Raw genomic sequence first — 18,661 nt, 5'->3', positions numbered from 1 at the left:
ATCGTATGTGAATTCGCTTACTTATTTATCATGTAATAAATGATTAATAAGTGCTTTGCGGGTGTAATGACATTGATTAACGGCAGATTGGCAGCGGTGGTCGTTTGTAAGTTGGAAGGGCTTCACATGGGGGTAATATTGTTTAACTGCGGGGAGACGGGGCGAGGTGTTTATGCAGAGGTTGCAAGAACGGGTCTTATCTTGTGTGTTGGTTGTCCGTGTGTGTGTTTATTACTATGTAATGTGCTATTCTTGGGTTTTGTTATTTCAATGCTGAAAGTTTAGTCTGGGTTGGCAAGTATATCTTTGATTATTAGTACGTATTTGGGTCGTCTGTATCTGTTCTGTCTGCGTCGTATTGGCCAAGTGTGTTTATTAGTGGGTTGCTGTGTTGTTGTGTTGAGTTGTAAAAATTTGTAGTTAATGAGTGTACGTAATCCAGTATGTATGGGACTTTGGTTATGTCGTGTAGTTGTACTGTGGGTATTGTGTAGTCCTTTACTGCTAAGTGTAAAAGCCAGTTTTGTATTCTTTGTAAGCGTTTTATACTTGTTGTAGATAGGAAGCCGATGGCTGGATATGCGTATGTGAGAATTGGTCGTATAAATGTGGTATATATGAGTTTAATGTTTTTTGTGATAGTGCACGTTTTCTGTGTATGAGTGGATAGAGCATTAGGGTGTGTCGTTTGGCACGCTGTATTGTGTTCGTGATGTGTTCTTGTAGGTTGAGTCGTGACTCTAGTGTAACCCTAAGCATTTGTGACTGTTAACTTGTTGTATAGGTTGATTGTATAATTGTAGGTGTTGTTGCGGTTGCTTACGTCGACGTGTGTAGTGTACCTACCACTTTAGTTTTTTGTAGGTTGACTATTTTCCACTTGGTGAGTCAGGGTTAAAGTTTGTTTAGGTGTTCCTGCATACGTTGGGTGGCAGTGTCTGGGTTCCAGCTTTTAGCCATAATGGCTGTGTCATCAGCGTAGGGTGTTATTTGTGGTTACGTGTCGGATGCGACCAGGCCATTATCGTGCCACTAGCGGCCGAGTGGTTAAGCATCGTGCCGCATGCGACCAATCAATCACAGTTGATATGCATTAAGGGCTGTCACCAAGTGGCAGATTGCTTATCAGTAGCTAACTTGGTCTTTTCTAAAATAAAGGTCTGACGCCGTGCCGTTGGTCGAAAGAAAAATATAATAATGTTGCTGGCTTTACGTCCCAGTAACTATTTTTATGGTTTAAGGAGACGCCGAGGTGCCGGAATTTAGTCCCGCAGGACTTATTTTACGTGCCAGTAAATCCACCGACACAAAGCTGACGTATTTGAGCACTTTCAAATACCACCGGACTGAGCCAGGATCGAACCTGCCAAGTTGGAGTCGGAAGCCCAGCATCTCAACCGTCTGAGCCACTTACCCTGGATGAAAAAAATTCACCATTAGAATGTTGGCCGGCAGGGTAGGAGAGTTGGTGTAATACAGTTTCTAATCACTAGATTGCATGCCAAAAGCCTGGATTCAAACTCAAACCTCTTCGCAGTGTTCAAATGGAGTGAGGGGATATGATGCTGTTGATGGTGATTCGTCCGTTGGATGGCGACGTAACGTATTGAGCAGACACCTTGGTATTAATCGAGAGGAGTAGGCTACGTGCCGACACCGCGTTTCATCTCTCACTACCTCATTATCATAATCCCACATCCATACGCGCAGGCCGCCCACGGGAGTCAGGTAGAAAGACCTGCACCAGGCAAGTCGAACACGTCCTCGGGCACTCCCGGTACGAATACTACACGGTAAGTAAGTAGGCCTAAGTCGTAAATAATTTCAGAGAATTAGGATTTTTTTGCTAGTGGCATTACGTCGCACCGACACAGATATGTTTTATGGTGACGATGGGATAGGAAAGGGCTAGGAGTGGGAAGGAAGCGGCCCTGGACTTAATTAAAGTGCAGCCCCAGCATTTGCCTGGTGTGAAAATGGGAAACCACGGAAAACCATCTTCAGGTCTGCCGACAGTGGGATTCGAACCCACTATCTCCCGGATTAAAGCTCAAAGCCGCGCGCCTCTAACCGCATGGCCAACTGGCTCAGTGGGAAAAGACGTAAACGCATCACCATATTTCCTGTTGTAAACCGCGTTTCCCCCAGAAGTTTAATGTAATGTAGGGGCAGTAGCTGCTTAGTGAAATGACATTGCACTTCGTACTGGTACTTCACAGTAAAGTTCTGGAAAAGTAACTGAGGAAGATGCTACTCTGTCATATCTGTTTCCCGAAAATCTAGGGACTGATCCTGATGATCGCCAAGAGTTGTATTTATAGATCAGTTAATTGTGAAACAAATAATCTTTGTTAAAATGTAACCGAACTTGTTTTATTCAGTAGAAGATCACCTGATTGTACATTTCCCCCAATTCTTTAGGATTTTGTCCTTAAAATACCTCTTGCGTTATGCCTAGGGCCTATTTATGACCCATCTAGGTTTTCTTTGGGGAAGGAATACCTCGGTTTATGATATTCCAAATTATACATTACACTGATATATTTCAACAAATAGTACTGTATGTTTTATTTAAATTTTCATGCAATCGTTCGAATTGTTCTCCGTAAAGAGCTATATAGGTTGTATTTCGCGATGACTAATTCAGTGTACATTAATGTTGTGCCCAGTTATTATTATTATTATTATTTATTTTCCTTAAATTGTACATGTACAATTTAGGGGTGGTAGATGGAGAAAGGGCAAGCCCCACATACACGGAAGTGCCTCCATCTCCACATGTGTACATAAACTCTACTGAATATTTATATACAAACTTTTGTAGACAATTTTAAATATACATATTTACACTACAAACACTGTACCCTTAGAATAATAATTATCTTGATTTATCCTGAAAATATTAGAGTAAGAACACCCAGCCATTTATACTCTCACTCAGACCCCTGTATACACACTCATTCACTACCACTCCCACACACACACGCATACACATTCGCCCACATACACCTGTACTTGCACCCATCCTTCTTGCAATTCTAATTTATACAAGTTATATACATCACATGTACGTTTATATTTACATATACATTTTCTTTACTTCGCGGAGGAAGTGAGGAAGAGGAAGTAGCTTTACCTCAGATGGTATAAGGTTCCACGTACGAGCAGCCCTTGAGTAAAACCCATTTAAATATGAGGTTGTTCTAGCGAAGGGAGGGACAAGAGTAACTCCTTGGCCTCTTTTAACAGAGCGGTAATTGAGCTGCAGGCGGTGGAAAGGGGAGAGGTGTGTGTTATCTGTCAGGGATTTCCTAAGGAAGGCTACATCTATTTGTGTACATAACGAGTTCACTGGTGGCAATGACCTGGCTGTGTTTAAGGGGATGTGTTTGTTAATTAAACGTTCTGCTCGTCGCTGGATACCTTCTAGTTTCCTCATATTTTCCGTTGTAGTTGGATGCCAGGAAGGAAGGCCATATAATAGTATGGGCCGCACAAGGGAAATATAAGCCGTTCGTAGGGCTTTACTTCTTCCTCCCGAGAGACATCTACGGACGAAACCTAGCGCCCGGTATGCCTTACACCTCACTTCCTCCACGTGTTTATTCCATTTCAGATTGTCCGTAATGTGAATACCGAGCAGTTTGATGGAGTTAGAAGTCGGCAGTTGGATTCCACATAGAGTAGGTTGGTTCTGGAGTGGTTGTTTAGCTCTGCTTAGTCTTATATATTTACACTTCTTAATATTTATATACAATCTATTTACCTCACACCACAGAGCTATACTATCCAGATCCGATTGGAATTGTACAATATCATCACTGTTTTTCATGGCTCTGTAAATGACTGTGTCATCGGCATACTGCGCCATGGTCGAATTTACACAATCCGGTAAGTCGAGAGCATAAATCGTGTACAGGAGGGGCCCTATCACACTGCCCTGAATTACTCCAGGAGTAATTGTGGTTTGGTCTGATTTGGCTCCTCCGTACACAACACATTGCGTTCGACCCACCAAAAATGACCTCAACCATGACAGCAGTTTACCCTGAATGCCGTAGTTGCTAAGTTTTAACAGAAGTCTTTGATGTGACACCTGGTCAAAAGCTTTGCTCCAGTCCAGAGTCACACAGTCTATTTGTGAGACATCAGTCTGCTCCAAAGAGAACTGCCAGTCATCAATGACTTTTGTTAGAAGTGTTGTGCAGGATTTTCCCGGAATGAAGCCGTGCTGGTTTGAGTTCAGCAGGTTTCTCTCCTTGAGAAAATCCAACATACATTTAGCAACTAGACGCTCCATACATTTACAGACCCCTGATGTTATAGAAACTGGGCGGTAATCATCTATGTTTTCCTTATCTCCATCTTTGAAAACTGGCACTACGTTGGCTTCTTTCCACTCCAAAGGTACAGACCCGGTATTAATGGAATAGTTGAAGAGAGCGCAAAGCGAGGGCGCCAAGGCGACTGCACAATTCTTGAGAATTCTTGCTGGCACTCGGTCCGGCCCGGTCGCGGCATGAGGTCTTGTTTTCAGAAGGCTCTCCTTTACTTCATTCGTTGAGAAATACAGGTTGGTTAGAGGGAAGAGAGGGGTAGATGTCCTTGAATATAGCATGTTCTCTTCCTCAGTAGGTACGGAGAAGTTACTTTTAAATTTCCTGTTGAAGGTGTCTGCAATTTCTTGTGGTGTGGAGACTGCCGTACCGTTATGTTTAAATACAGATGGAGCTCTGTTGCAACCTTTACTTCTGAGAAGAGCCCAGAGTTCCTTGGAGTTGGTGTTGAGACTGTGGATGTAAGAATCGTAGGAATCTCTGATAGATTGTTTAGCCTTGTTCCTAGCCAGCCTGTATTTCTCCCACTCAAAATCAGTTGGATTTCTTTTCCATTTCTGGTACAGGCGGTCCCTTCTTCGAATTTCTCGCACTATCTCTTTGGTAATCCATGGAGATTTCCGTCTGCTGGTTATATTTACTGTTGGTGTGGTTTCTTCTACGCATTGAAAGAAAATTTTCTTCCAGTCGTTCCATATCTTGTTTATGTCAGTACTGCCGGTGAAATCTGAGGTGAGAACGGGGAGGCGGTTGGATAGTAAAGTGGATAGATCGTTCCAGTTTGTTCGGGAAAAATTATAAACTGTTCTGGTATGGAGTTTGGGGGATGGTTTTATATGGGTCAGTGTTGCGAGAATTGCCTGATGGTCACAGAATCCAGGAATAGTATTAAGAGATTGGACGGACTGTGGTATATTACTTAGGAAAAGATCAAGGGTTGAGCGTGTTGTTTGCGTAATACGCGTGGCTTCGAACATTAATTGATGAAGGAATAAATCATAGAAAGCGGAAAGGAATTTATTGGCGAGGGGGTTATTTGGAACAGGTGCAGCATTTCTGGACCACGTAATTTCTAAGTTGAAATCACCGACAATATAAATGGCATCGTAATTTTGTTGTACATGTTGCACACGCTCGAGAGAGAGGATTAGTTCATCGTTCATTTCCGGCGACGACTTAGGGGCGCGATAAATTGATCCAATAAGGAATTTACGTTTGTTGCACGTCACTTCCACCCACAGTGCTTCGGCTGCTGTCTCCAGGTGATGAACTCGAGTTGGATTACATTCTGGCTTGGCTGCAATTAGAACTCCCCCTGCAGAGCGGTGGGATCGGTCCTTACGGAACAATATCAGCGAGTCAGGGAACACTTCTGAGTCATTAATTTTGCTGGACAACCACGTCTCATTGACACATACGATGGTCGGGTCAAGGCTTTCAAGCGATGCGTGGATATTTTGTAACCGTCCAGGTCGCATAATACTGCGCGCATTGAAGGCAAAAAGTGATATATTTTTATTTACATATGTACATTTAGAATTATTCACTAAGTCACTGGGCGTATCACTGGTAACTGTAAAGAACGAGTCTGATAACAGCGGCATTTCACACTTCCAGCATAACCATGTACGGGAACCGTTCTTTATTTTTCTGAATTCAGACACTGAGACTTTAGCGCAGGTTCTATGGCCTTTTAGCGAGCAATTATTACAGTGGACAAATAATTGATTCCTCCTACCACTATTTCCGCAAATAGTACACTGTTGTGGACCCGGGTTTAGTTCGATGTCCCCACTTAGGGCAAGTGCCAAGCACAGCAGTGGCTGATTATCTACAGGCAGTCTGACAACACCGCTCCCGTCCCTTCGCCGAGGCCGACCTATGGCTGCCATCCCCAGACTTTCAGCACTGCACCACGTCAAACCGTTAAGAGTACATTTTTCACTCACCAATAGTTTTTCCAATAGAATTATGTTTTCCAGGTATCCAGGAGGGTTATCTGAAGCGATTGTAGCACTTTTGGAGTATTGCACTGCACTCTTTATCACCAAAAATATAATAATACTGCGCATAACACTCAGCGTCACTTCTGCACACGCCGCCATGCAGTTTAGTGGTTGAACAGAACAAAGACTATTTCATTCCCTACTCCGTAAGCAATGTCCTCAATTTTTGGCCATTTTTCTAACCTTTTCTGGTTCTGATTTAGCTTACCTTATCTTGAGTGATGACACAACTTACCAAATGACAATTTGTTTGTCAACGCCGGTTGCATCCGGCACGGTTACAGATTATGCGGTCGCTAGTGGCACGGGTCGCATGCGGCACGGTCGCATCTGGCACGCCACCGTTGTTTGTGCGGGGGATGTCATTGATGTACTGGAGAAATAGAATTGATCCAAGAATGCTGCCTTGGGGCACTCCAGCGTGTATGTCTCTTGTTGTGGAGTTTTTGTTGTTTATTGAAATGTAAAAGGTGCGGTTTAATAAGTAGTTACGTATAAGTTTAATGTAGGAGGGATGTAGGTGTAGTTTGATAAATTTGTAAATGAGGCTGGGCTGGTGAACTCTATCAAAGGCTTGTTTATGGTCTAGAAATACAGCTATTGTTCCTTGGTTGTGTTGAAAGTCTTGTGTAATATGTTCTGTGACGCGTAATAGTTGTGTTGTGGAGTGTTGCTGTCTGAATCCAAATTGCTCGTGTATTAAGTTGTTGTACATTGTATTTTTGATACGTGTGTAGATTAATTTCTCGAATACCTTAGAGATGATACTCAGTAAACTGATGGGTCTGTAGTTGGCTGGGTTCTGGAAGCATATAATTTTTGCTATTTTCCACTGTTGCGGGAAGTATTCTAATTTTAGCATGGTATTAAAAATGCGTGTTAAGAAGTTTATCATGTCTGTGTTAAGGTGCAGGGATCTCATCCTGTCCCGGGGCTTTTTTGTCGGATAGTTTTTTGATTAGGTTTTTGATCTCTGTTGATTTGAAGTGGGGGAACTGGTGAGTGGTTTGGAGTGTGTTTATGATGTTGGTTACAATGATGTCATGTTGAGGGTTCGTTCTACTGGTGTTTGGTTTGAAGTTTTCTTTTAATGTGTCTACTAGTAATTCGGATTTTTCTAAATCAGAGAATATTTTAGAGCCGTCTGGTATGGTTAGTGGGGGGGGGGGTAGGGTGGTCTGATTTGGTGAATATTTTTGTAGTTTTCCAGAGGTTGTTTATGTAATTATGGTTATTATTATTGTTATTGTTTTGAGTGGTAATTTCGCTAAGTTTTTTGTTCCAGGTGTCACTGATGTGTTTAGCTAGTTCCTTTTTTCTCTTTGCGTGTAGGCGATTGAAGTGAATTTTACTTTGTAGTGATCGTGTTCTTTGAAATGTGGTGCGGGCTCTGTTTTTCTCTTTTATAAGGTGTGGTGGTAACGTGTAAGGTTTGGTGTGCTGTGGAGTGTAGCTGGCTTTTGCTGCAGTAAGTAGGATGTTAGTGAATAGGGTGATGGCCGAGTCGATGTCGTCTGTGGTTGTGAGTGGAGGGGTGGAGTTTAGCTCTTTAAGGTGCTCTAGCTGTGAGGTGTAGCTGTCCCAGTCTATGAAGTTTGTGTTAATTATGTTGTCTGTATTGCGTTGATGTTTTTTGATGCCTAGTTCAAGTAATACTGGTCTATGATCTGAGTGTAATTGTTGCATTTTGTCTATTTTTGCATTATAGGGTATGTTTTTGAGGAGTGCAATGCCATTAGTGTCTGAGTGAAGTGTTCCGTTGCGGGTCCAGTAGAATGTGGGTTCGAGTGGGGTGGTGATCTCGTAGTTTAGTACCGTGAGGGTTAATTGTTTTGCTGTTCCAGTCTGTATGCTATTGAGGTCGCCGGCTAGTATTACATGTTCATAGTTCAAGAGTAAGTCGAAATCTAAAGTGTAAAGGAGTTTATCTAGAGGTAAGTAAGCGGATATTATTGTAATTCGTTGGTGTCCATCGTCTAACTGTATAGCCGTAGCTTCTAGTGTACGTGTGTCAGAGAGATATGGCTATGCTCAATTCGCCTTTTAATCGCAATCAAGGTGCCACCACCATCTCTTTCTGTCTGTTCTGTATGTTATGTATCGTGGGTTTGAGTTTTGTCTCTTGTATTAACAATATGTCTATGTCGTGTTCTGTGATGTATTGTTTAAGCTCGGCCCTCTTTGCAGGGTTATTCAGGCCGTTACCACTATTTACTGCTTAGGAAATTGATGGTATGAATAGGACCGACCATGATTTTGAAACATTGGAACACTCCAATAGTCAGGCATCACAGTTTTCTTTTTTACTTTTTAGTCGTTGCGATATATTAAAACTTTACTTCATCAATTAACTAGGCAACTTCCATTAAAAATATAGAGTAACAATATTGACGATGGACTAGCGCATACCGCCTACTACTCCTGAGACATCTATCGGTATTGTTTCAAGTATACATCCCTATTGAGGCAGCCCCGCATTTGCCTGGTGTGAAAAGGGGAAACCACGGAAAATTATCCTCAGGACTGTCGACAGTGTGTTCGAACCCACTATCTTCCGAATGAAAGCTCACAGCTATGTAACTCAAACCGCGTAGCCAACTCGCTCGGTGGCGATTGAACTAAGCATCCTTTTACCACCTCACCTAGACGTCCCCCACTACACCTGACTTTTCAGCTTCAGTAATTTATCTTTCTTCTATGAAAGTACATTCTTGTAGAACCTGAACACTTTGCAACATTAGCGGAAGTTTTGATCAAAGAATTTTATAGAATACAGTCCTTTTTCTGCGGTCATTCTCACAACCAGGTGGGGTGGTAGTGGCGGTGGTGATAATGGTTTTAAGAGGAGGTACAACTAAGCAACCTTCCTCTATATAACACTAATCAGAAATAAAACATGGAAGGTATCCGACATTTCGAAAATGGCCAAAGAAAGACAAGGACCACGAAGGATGTGAAAATGAAAGACTCCCTCATACGCAATACCATCAGCGCCGGAAAAGAAAAAGAGTTGACCAAGGGAAGTCGGATAGGTTAGATGAAAGTGAGGAATCTGGCACAAGTAAGTGGAAGCAATGCCAGGACTCAGCTAAGGGCCCCGTGGATGCCAACCCACTCTCCCAAATTAAGAGGCCCTGAGACCCCTTTTAGTCACCTCTTACGACAGACACGGGATACCATGGGTGTTATTAAACCGCCGCCCACCCACAGGGGTACCCAGGTGGTGTTGTGGGTGCGAATTGTGTTGCATATGTAGACTTCACCCACTTTTACGGTTGGATGTCTTTCTTGACGCCAACTCTATGTCGAGAGGTGTATTCGCTATTGCGTGTTTCTGTGGTGGTTGGTACTATGGCATGTCCTTTGTAGATGAAGAGAAGTGTATTAAGACGAACACAAGTACTCAATCTTCCAACCAGAGGAATTAATCATAAGCAGTTAAAATCTCCGGGCCGGTCAGGAAGCGAACTCGGGGCCCTCTGAACCGAAGGCCACTACAGTGACCCTTCAGTCGGGCAGCCGCTCAATTTGATATAGTACTTTATAATGCATGTTCTATACATTAATTATACTTGTAAGTTAATTTTATGGATGTATTGAATTAAATCAACTAGAACATTTTCACATGTCACATCGTTAGCAAGTAAACGCTGAAAATCCTGGTTTCCAACCAATCAGATTAATCAAATAGTATTTTAAGATTATGTGAAATTTAATAACTGTCGAAATAAACATAGGAAACGTAACGGTAGGCCTATATATAGTGGTTTTTTTTAGCAATGGAAGATCGTTGGGGCTCTGAAACGTATTGAAAGACGCGAAATACTAAACTGTTAAGAGATTTCTCTCAATGGCGCTCATGACAATATGCTTGTCATAACCGAGATCCACCTCTAGCAAGAAGGATACCTAGCTCATGAAATACAGTCCCTCAGAGAAAAAATGAAATAAAGTTTCTCAAGTGACCAAGATTGAGTTCATTTCCTGATTGATCGGTAGCTGATGTAAGCAAATTAGGCGGGGAGCGATTAACGATATGAGGACGGTAATTTGTCTTTATCCTTACATCAGCCTTTTAATAAAAGGGAAAACGTTCCTGAACCTGAAAGTAATACAAGTTATTACATCATGATCGAAACTACAGTGCAATATTTTTAGAAACAAGATCGTAGATTTGAATGACATTTGATCCCAGCATTGGTTAGGCTTCTTTTGTTGTCCTTGACACCTTACTAGGAACGTTAGCGCTCCAAGTGAGCGGCATGAGAAGCATCCCCCTGTCAATGGCTGGGGACAGCGGCTGAGTTCAGTGGTCCATCCGCCGGCTTCTCGACATGACTTCCTGCATCTACAAGAACGGGTGAGTGATCCTCGCCGCGTGACAGAGGCCAGTTTGATTGAAAGTGCCAATAAGTTTGCGGAAAAACCTAAACACGTATTTCAGTGACGGCTAGAGAAGGGAATGTGCTTTTTTAGATTGTTTATTACGCTACTATCTAGGCGTCCAAATTAACTCTTCACATAATGAGATTTGAGGTCGATTATAATTCAAGTGATTTTTTCTTATTTTGATATTGCGATTAAATCTTCATCCGCTTGTCACATTTCAGTATTTGGCTTAAAATATTCCCCTTTTTAACAATATTTTGTTGTTATTGTTGTTGTTGTGAAAGCAAGCATTATGTTTTCCAAGAAAAATAGAAAAGAGTATTAGGCCTTCATATCTATATTAAGACTAGCAGAAGTACCCGTTCTTCGTACGGGTTATCAGAAACTGGCTTTAGTTACTCATACTATCGGTGTGACTGACTTCATTAGATATTTATATCACTGGTGTATTTATTAAGTGCGTAGAAATTATTTGTCATGTTTGGAATTATAGTGTATCTTCTTCTTCTTTTCATGGAGGCCTCTAAATATTAGTTCCTAATTAGCGTCGACCTCTAAGATCTTTTGCTACCATGTTTTTCCTTCAGTCCCACCTAGATATACCTGCTCCCTTCACAAAGCTGCAGGTTTAGTGTAAGTATACTTCCGCTAGATAGTACCACAAATATAAATATTACTGAATGTATTTGTTTGATCCGACATTTCGTAACTATTGCATATGATCAAGGAAATACGCGATGCATAAAGGAAACGACAATAATTATCGAGAATTGTAACTCTCTGGGCTTGTCACTCATGTCGCACATCATATAATGAATCTGAGTATAAATGTTGACAATTGGGTACAGTATATAGGTTGTTTTCATGGTTACGACGACCGTAAAAATGGACAAAAATATCGGAACTAATTATATCAGTGATCCTACTACTCCATGATTTGATAGAAAATAGTTTAAACTATAGGTAACAGACTCCGCAAAATGCTGAAACCTAAGCCAGTACGTAAAAACGGAGGCCCGTCGGCAACCGCTGGTCGCTGTACTACGATCTCCGGGGCTATTATTTTTATACTTCACTCCCTTTCCATCCCCGCCCAAAGGAGTGCTATGAGCTTCTTACACAGCAGTTTATTTTTTCCAGATAGTAAGTCATATGTGTATCAATTTTGGTTGGCAGCTATGCCCAAACGTATATGCATAATCTAGCTGTTGTAGAATCCTGGAGCTGACGTTGCCATGGTTACGGCCGTTCGTTTCTTTATCCGATTCCTAGAGCAGGGGTAGTGTGGTTCCAATATCTCCATTACAGTTGGTTTTAGGGCCTTAAAACATGGTTTTCGGGCCCGAGCGGTTTACCGAGTTTTGTTCTTAGCGTCAAGGGGCTTAAAATGATCTTTGTCTCGTCCTTGTACGGCAAATTCGATTATTTTAATATTTTATATCACCCCCCGTCGCCCCCTCGAATTGTTTTGAAAATAAAATACAGGCCATGTTACTCACTGGCAATGTAGTTTTCTATAGGTGAAGTAATTTTTAAAATCGGTTCAGTAGTTTTTGAGTCTATCCGTTACAAAGAAATATACAAATTTTTCCTCTTTATATATTAGTATAGAAGTATAGATTACATCTCTACGCATACGGTTGCCATCAGGAAGGGCATCCAGCCGTAAAACAGGGTCAAATCCACATGTGCGGCACACTTCGCACACGCAAACCCACAAGTGTGGGTAAAGCGATAGAAGATGAAGATATTATTTTAAAAATTCACCCGCTTTTTTTCTTTTCATCCCCTTAAGTGGATTTTCCAAAAAGAGTGTGTTCATTTTTAAAGGAAATTGCAAGTACCAATTTTAAAGTCTGTAACATTTTCATTTTTGAGATATATGTATCATCATATAAATAATTCAACTCCTTCCTCACTTCTTTTCACCCCCCCACCCTCCCTTAAGTGGATTTTCTGAAAATGAATATTTCTGTTCTTTCATTTTTAAAGGGGGCCCCAAATATCAATTTTCATGTCTGTAACATATTATGTTTCTGTGATATATTGTAGATATTCTTCTCAGAGACCCTGAAATCTATGGATTCGAAACTGTTTTTAATTATTTCTATATCTCACTCCCCTCCTTTGCTCCCCACCTAAAAGGGGGCTGGACTTGGACTTTAAAAAATTCTAGAGTATTACTTTTCAACTCAGCGACCCCGAAAACTATGAATTCGACACTATTCTCGATTATTATTATAACTACCCCCCCACTGACCCCCTCCCTTAAGGGCACTAGGGATGGCTTACCCCCCGCAGTAATCGTCTCCCGATAGTAAGTAATACGTGTACCAAGTTTGGTTGAAATTGCTCCCGTGGTTTAGGAGGAGATGTGTCATTTACACACACACACACACACACACACACACACTCACTTCCATTTCTACATATGGTAAGATTTTTATACTCGTACTTCACCTCCTTTCCATCCCCCCCCCCCCCCCAAAGGAGTCCTATGAGTGCCCTACACAACAGTATATTTTTTTAAGATATTAAGTCTTATTTGTACCAGTTTTGGTTGGCAGCTATGCCCAAACGTACATACATAATCTCACTGCTCTAGAATCCTGGAGCTGACGTTGCCATGGTTACGGCAGTTCATTTCTTTATCCGATTCCTAGAGCAGGGGTAGTATGGTGCCAATATCTCCGTAACGGTTGGTTTTAGGGCCCGTAGGGCTTACCGAGTTTTGTTCTTTGCGTCAAGAGGATTAAATTGAGCTTTGTCTCGTCCTTATACGACAAATTCGATATTTTGCCTATATTAGCCTATTATTTTTATATTTCTCCCCCGTGCCCCCCACATCGAATTGTTTTGAAAATAAAATACAGCCTATGTTACTCACTGGGAATGTATCTTTCTACAGGTGAAGAAATTTTTAAAATCGGTTCAGTAGTTTTTGAGCCTATTCGTTACAAACAAACAAAATTTTCCTCTTTATAATATTAGTATAGATATGCGGTTTTCGGCAGGGCACCTCTCTTCATCACCTAAATTGAAGACTAAGATTGAAAATTAATTGCATCCAAGTGCCAAATATTTCTTGCTAAGGGCGTACGATTTAAGTACGCATCCACTCGGTGTGTGCAATGTTTTAAATTCAATTCACGCATAGTTTAAACATGCACACTTTTGAATCGTTTTGTAAGGAAAAAGGAAATTGATACAAAACCATCATATCAATGAAACAGGTTTGTTTCTTTGGGTGCCATTAAAACTATTATTCGGAATCTTAGGTCATATTGTTGCGATGTCATATACCGAATATTTTTGTAATGGTTTCCTTTTAGCCTAGTATATTATTATGTTCATAGTTGAACATATTTAACTAGTTCATTTGTACCGTATTCAACCGAAAACTGCGTAACTTGGTATTGTGGCATTTCCTGTTACATAATCATAACTTAGATACAGTGAATGGCAATTTTAGAATAAAATTTTCCAGTGGAATAACGTTGTTATCCATGTTGAAAGTCATGGGTTTAGTATTTTAGTAGATAACGTACAGCCGTTGAAGTCATAACTTCTGTATTGGGGACCTTGATAAACAAAACGATTGTATTACATGTGAGTCCAATTCTCAAAAGAAATTAATTTAACCCTGGAGTAAAGAACTTGTTTTACTTTATAAGAGTTCTTTAGTTTAGGCCCTATGATCTCGAGCATTTATTTACTGAAGATATAAATGGTTTGTCTTAGATCCATTAGAATATTCTCATTTGACATCAATTTTATAAATTCAATGTGATCGACATTTTAAAGGGACTATTAGGAAATTAATTTTAAAAGATTACATTAGAAAGTGTTGAGGTGATCGCGTAGTGATTAGGAATGCACGGCGAAACTATAAATTTAGCCTACAGAAAGGTTACTTTCTTTAACCATTAAGACACTCATGTTCAGGATAATCTGAAGGCTGTGTCATCGGAGTGTAGAATTATTTTAGCTGATCAAGACATATGTCTTTACTTGATCCCGAAATACTACTGTATCGATAACCACCGAGCGAGTGGCCGCACGGTTTGGGTCACGTAGGTGTCAGCTTGCATTTGGGAGATAGTGGGTTTGAACCCCATTGTTGGAAGCCCTGAAGATAGTTTTTCATGGTTTCCTATTTTCACACCAGGCATTTTTTTTAAAATGTATCCATAACTAAATTAAGAAATGTCTGTTTAAAGCAGGTCTCGAAATCTATTGAATATTTATTTGTTGATTAATATTAGGGACCTTACGACGATAAGTGAAACAGCATTGTACACTTGTGTTTGTGTGTAGTTGTGATTGCTGTCCTAGGATTTCAGGCTTGAGAGGAGAGACAACACCGATGGTGGCTGCCCCTCCCGGGAGTCGAACTACGGTTGTAGCTCTCACTGACCTATAATTGCGAGTCTCTGCGCGTCCAGCTACGAACTTGAATTCTTCTTTCCTGTCCTTTACCCCAGTGTTTTGGTGTCGGTAATGATGTAAATTAAGTCTAGTTTTACGAGAAGATGCCCTTGATGATAATAATAATGTTATCGATTTTACGTCCCTCTAACTACTTTGAAAGTTTTCGAAGGCGCTGAGGTGCCGGAATTTATTCCCGCAGGAGTTCTTTTACGTGGCGGTAGATCTACCGACATGAGACTGACGTATTTGAGCACCTTCAAATATCACAGAACTGAGTCAGGATCGAACCGGCCACCTTTGGCTCAGAAACCAGCGCCTTAAACGCCTGAGCCACTCAGCCCGGCAATGATGCCACCCTGTGTGATGGGGTATATTCTCTATTGCGGTTTCTTTGTGGTTAATTGCGTATAAAGGAAGATTTGTATTAAGACGATCACAAACCCCAGGACCCGAGCTACAGGCATAGACCGTTATGCCTTTCAGCATTCAGTCTGCAAGCCTCTGTGAATTTACTAAACGTCGCCACAATCCTCTATTTGCAACTACACAAGAACCTCGTTTATCCGGATTGAGTTGGACCGGAACTGATCCGGATTATCGAAAATCCGGATAATCCGGAGAAACTAAAAAACAACAAATACGGTGCATGGTATATAATATATTAATAAAAGTTGTACAGTAATACCTTTTTAACAATCGTACAAAAATATAAGAACAATTTTTTTTCATTTACGACTCTGTTTTATGCACGAAAATAATGTGTGAGCTTTTTCTGTTTTACATTTGTATAGCGTTTGCGCGCAGTTCGATCACTTTACTAACATCAGTTCTGCCGCTGTGGCTTCAGTCTGGGATTCTAAATAGACAATCAGTTTGTCCAGCTGCATTGTTGTATCTCCATGAGTTATTGTTTCTTGTGATGGAGCGCCAGTTTCATTTTCGAATTCACCATAACTCTCGTCATTACCTGTCGAGGAACAAGAGGCAATAATTTATTCATCTGTCATTATGCCGTAGCCTGAATTAGTCATTTTTCAACAAGTCATTGACGTCGTTCACACCTATGTCCAGGCATGCGGGAATGCGTGCAAATGTGTCAAGGAACTCAGAAGAGTCCACGGTTTCCCATTCTCAATTCCAGGCGAATGTCGGGACGGTACCATTGATAGACCACGGCCTACTTACTTGCAATCCCTGTCCTTAACTATCCTTGGCGGAAAAGACATTCGAGAAGAATCGACCCCGTAAAAGAAATACAGTACAAGTAAAAACACATTTTTATTATTTTCGATCTGGATAAACTAAAAATCCGGATTAATGAGAACCGGATAAACGAGGTTCTTGTGTATTGCTGTGGCCTCATTTAGTTCTAGTTCTATACCTCCTATTTTTAAATCGTTAGAAACTGAGTCTAAGTACCATCGCCTTGGTCTCCCTCTACTTCTCTTACCCTCATAACATAGTCCATTATTCTCCTAGGTAACCTATCCTCCTCCATTCGCCTCACATGCCCCCACCACGGAGGCCGGTTTATGCGTACATAATCATCCATCGAGCTCATTCCTAACTTAGCCTTTATCTCTTCATTCCGAATACCCTCCTGCCATTGTTCCCACCTGTTTGTACCAGCAATCATTCTCACTAATTTTGTGCCGGTTACTTCTAACTTATGAATAAGATATCCTGAGTCTACCCAGGTTTCACTCCCGTAAAGCAAAGTTGGTCTGAAAACAGACCGATGTAAAGATAGTTTCGTTCGGGAGCTGACTTCCTTCTTACAGAATACTGTTGATTGCAAGTGCGAGCTCACTGCATTACCTTTGTTGCACCTTGGTTCAATCTTACTTACTATATTACCATCCTGGGAGAACACACATCCTAAATACGTGAAATTATATACTTGTTCCAGCTGTGAATCACCAATTTGACATTCAATCCTCTTGGATTTCTTACTTAACGTGGTTAAAATCCCCGAATCCGGGGGCCCTTCGAACCGAAGGCTTCGACTTCCCTAGTACGTGTCCTTAATAACTCGTAGGATATCTATGGAAACTGGTGGTTGATCTGTTGAGATACAACTAGCCTTTGAGATGAGGAATTAATATATATAAATGACTGAAGGCGACTGAAGGCGGTCTCGCAGTCTAAGAATCGCATGCCTGCCTCTCACCCGGAGGACCCGGGTTCGAATCCCAGCCAGGTCAGGGATTTTTATTTCTATCTGAAACCTGGTTCGTGGTCCGTTCAGCCTACGGGATTACAATTGAGGAGCTATCTGACGGTGAGAAAGCCAAGAATAACGGCCTAGAGAATTCCTCGTGCTGACCGCGCAGCACCTCGCAATCTGAAAGCTTTCGGGCTGAGCAGCAGTCACTTGGTGGGCCAAGGCCCATTAGAGTGGTAGCGCCGTGGAAAAAAAGGATAAATAAAAATATAGGACTGAACCCATTACCGTCTTAAATCCTTCCGGTCAGTTCACAAAAAGAAAGCAAGCAAACTTACAACTTTATCAGACTGTTGATAACATGACCATAGTCAGAGGACCTCCAGTTTTAAGTGGAGTCCGAACCTCAGGAGATTCTTCATTTCAAAATAGTATGAGATTCGAGGTAGGCCGCCGATGGTGATGTTACTCAGTTAATGTCCATGGTCTGTTGACAAATTTCATCCACGGGCTTATCGCTTGTGATACAAGTGATACTATCAAGAAGCCCCAATCGAGCCTGGCATTTCCGATTTACTTGCGCCTATCTACTCATTTTCATCTTTCCTCTCGCCTCCTCTCTCCTTCTGATTCCAAAGGCATTTTGTCTGCTAGAAGTAGGGGTGTTTCATTTTCCTACCTTCTACGGGCTTTCCTTTCCCTCTCTGGATACCCTCAAAACTTACGACTTTGACGTTATGGGTTCTAAGGTCAATCAATTTACAGATTAAACAATTTGGTCTAACATTTTTGTAGGTAGAGTGGGCATAATTGTACGAGGGTGGACAACTAATGATGCAGCCTGCGCAGTAAAATGTAGATTGCAACTGTTATTCAAAGTGCTGATTCTTGAGTGTACGCTAGGGCACTAAATTCATTTAATTACAGGTACTTCAGGCTGATGTTTCCACATTTCAGGGGTTTACATTATGTAGAGGTATATAAATGTTATAGTCATCTTCGTACAGGCCACAAAAGTCCCTGGAGGAGAGTAAAGATGCACTGTTATTGTATCTTTGACAGAGTCTGCTTACTTAGATTAGCGATTTGCACTATTAGGCTACCTGCCGTCTTCGAAAGTCCGGGTTCGGTACGGACAGAGATTTAAGAATGGTAGGGGGGCTGGTATGGGTTAAAATGGTACATGGGGGTGTGCCAAAAGGAGCTACACCACCTCGATATAAGGGCACGAGTTTACTAACCTTGGTAGGCGAGAGTGTTCCAAAACATTAACCTGTTACTCATACGATGGGTGAACCTCAGGGCCATGTGTTCCTCCACAAGTGGAAGTCTTA

The 18,661-nt window shown here is 41.4% G+C and overlaps 1 protein-coding gene across 1 annotated transcript in view; it reads left to right on the top strand.

Moving 5' to 3' along the window:
- Positions 1-10,569: 10,569 nt before the first annotated feature.
- v (Tryptophan 2,3-dioxygenase vermilion) overlaps positions 10,570-18,661 on the top strand; it is a 136,320-nt gene continuing 128,228 nt past the window's right edge. Inside the window, exon 1 of the mRNA XM_067144227.2 lies at positions 10,570-10,703. Coding sequence (XP_067000328.2) covers positions 10,678-10,703 — 26 coding nt within the window. The 5' untranslated portion in view covers positions 10,570-10,677. The remainder of the gene's footprint in view (positions 10,704-18,661) is intronic.

This window comes from Anabrus simplex, chromosome 3 (genome assembly GCF_040414725.1).
Source record: "Anabrus simplex isolate iqAnaSimp1 chromosome 3, ASM4041472v1, whole genome shotgun sequence".
Lineage (NCBI taxonomy): Eukaryota > Metazoa > Arthropoda > Insecta > Orthoptera > Tettigoniidae > Anabrus > Anabrus simplex.
The sequence above is the reverse complement of the archived record's forward strand: the minus strand, read 5'-3'. Positions and strand labels throughout refer to the sequence as shown.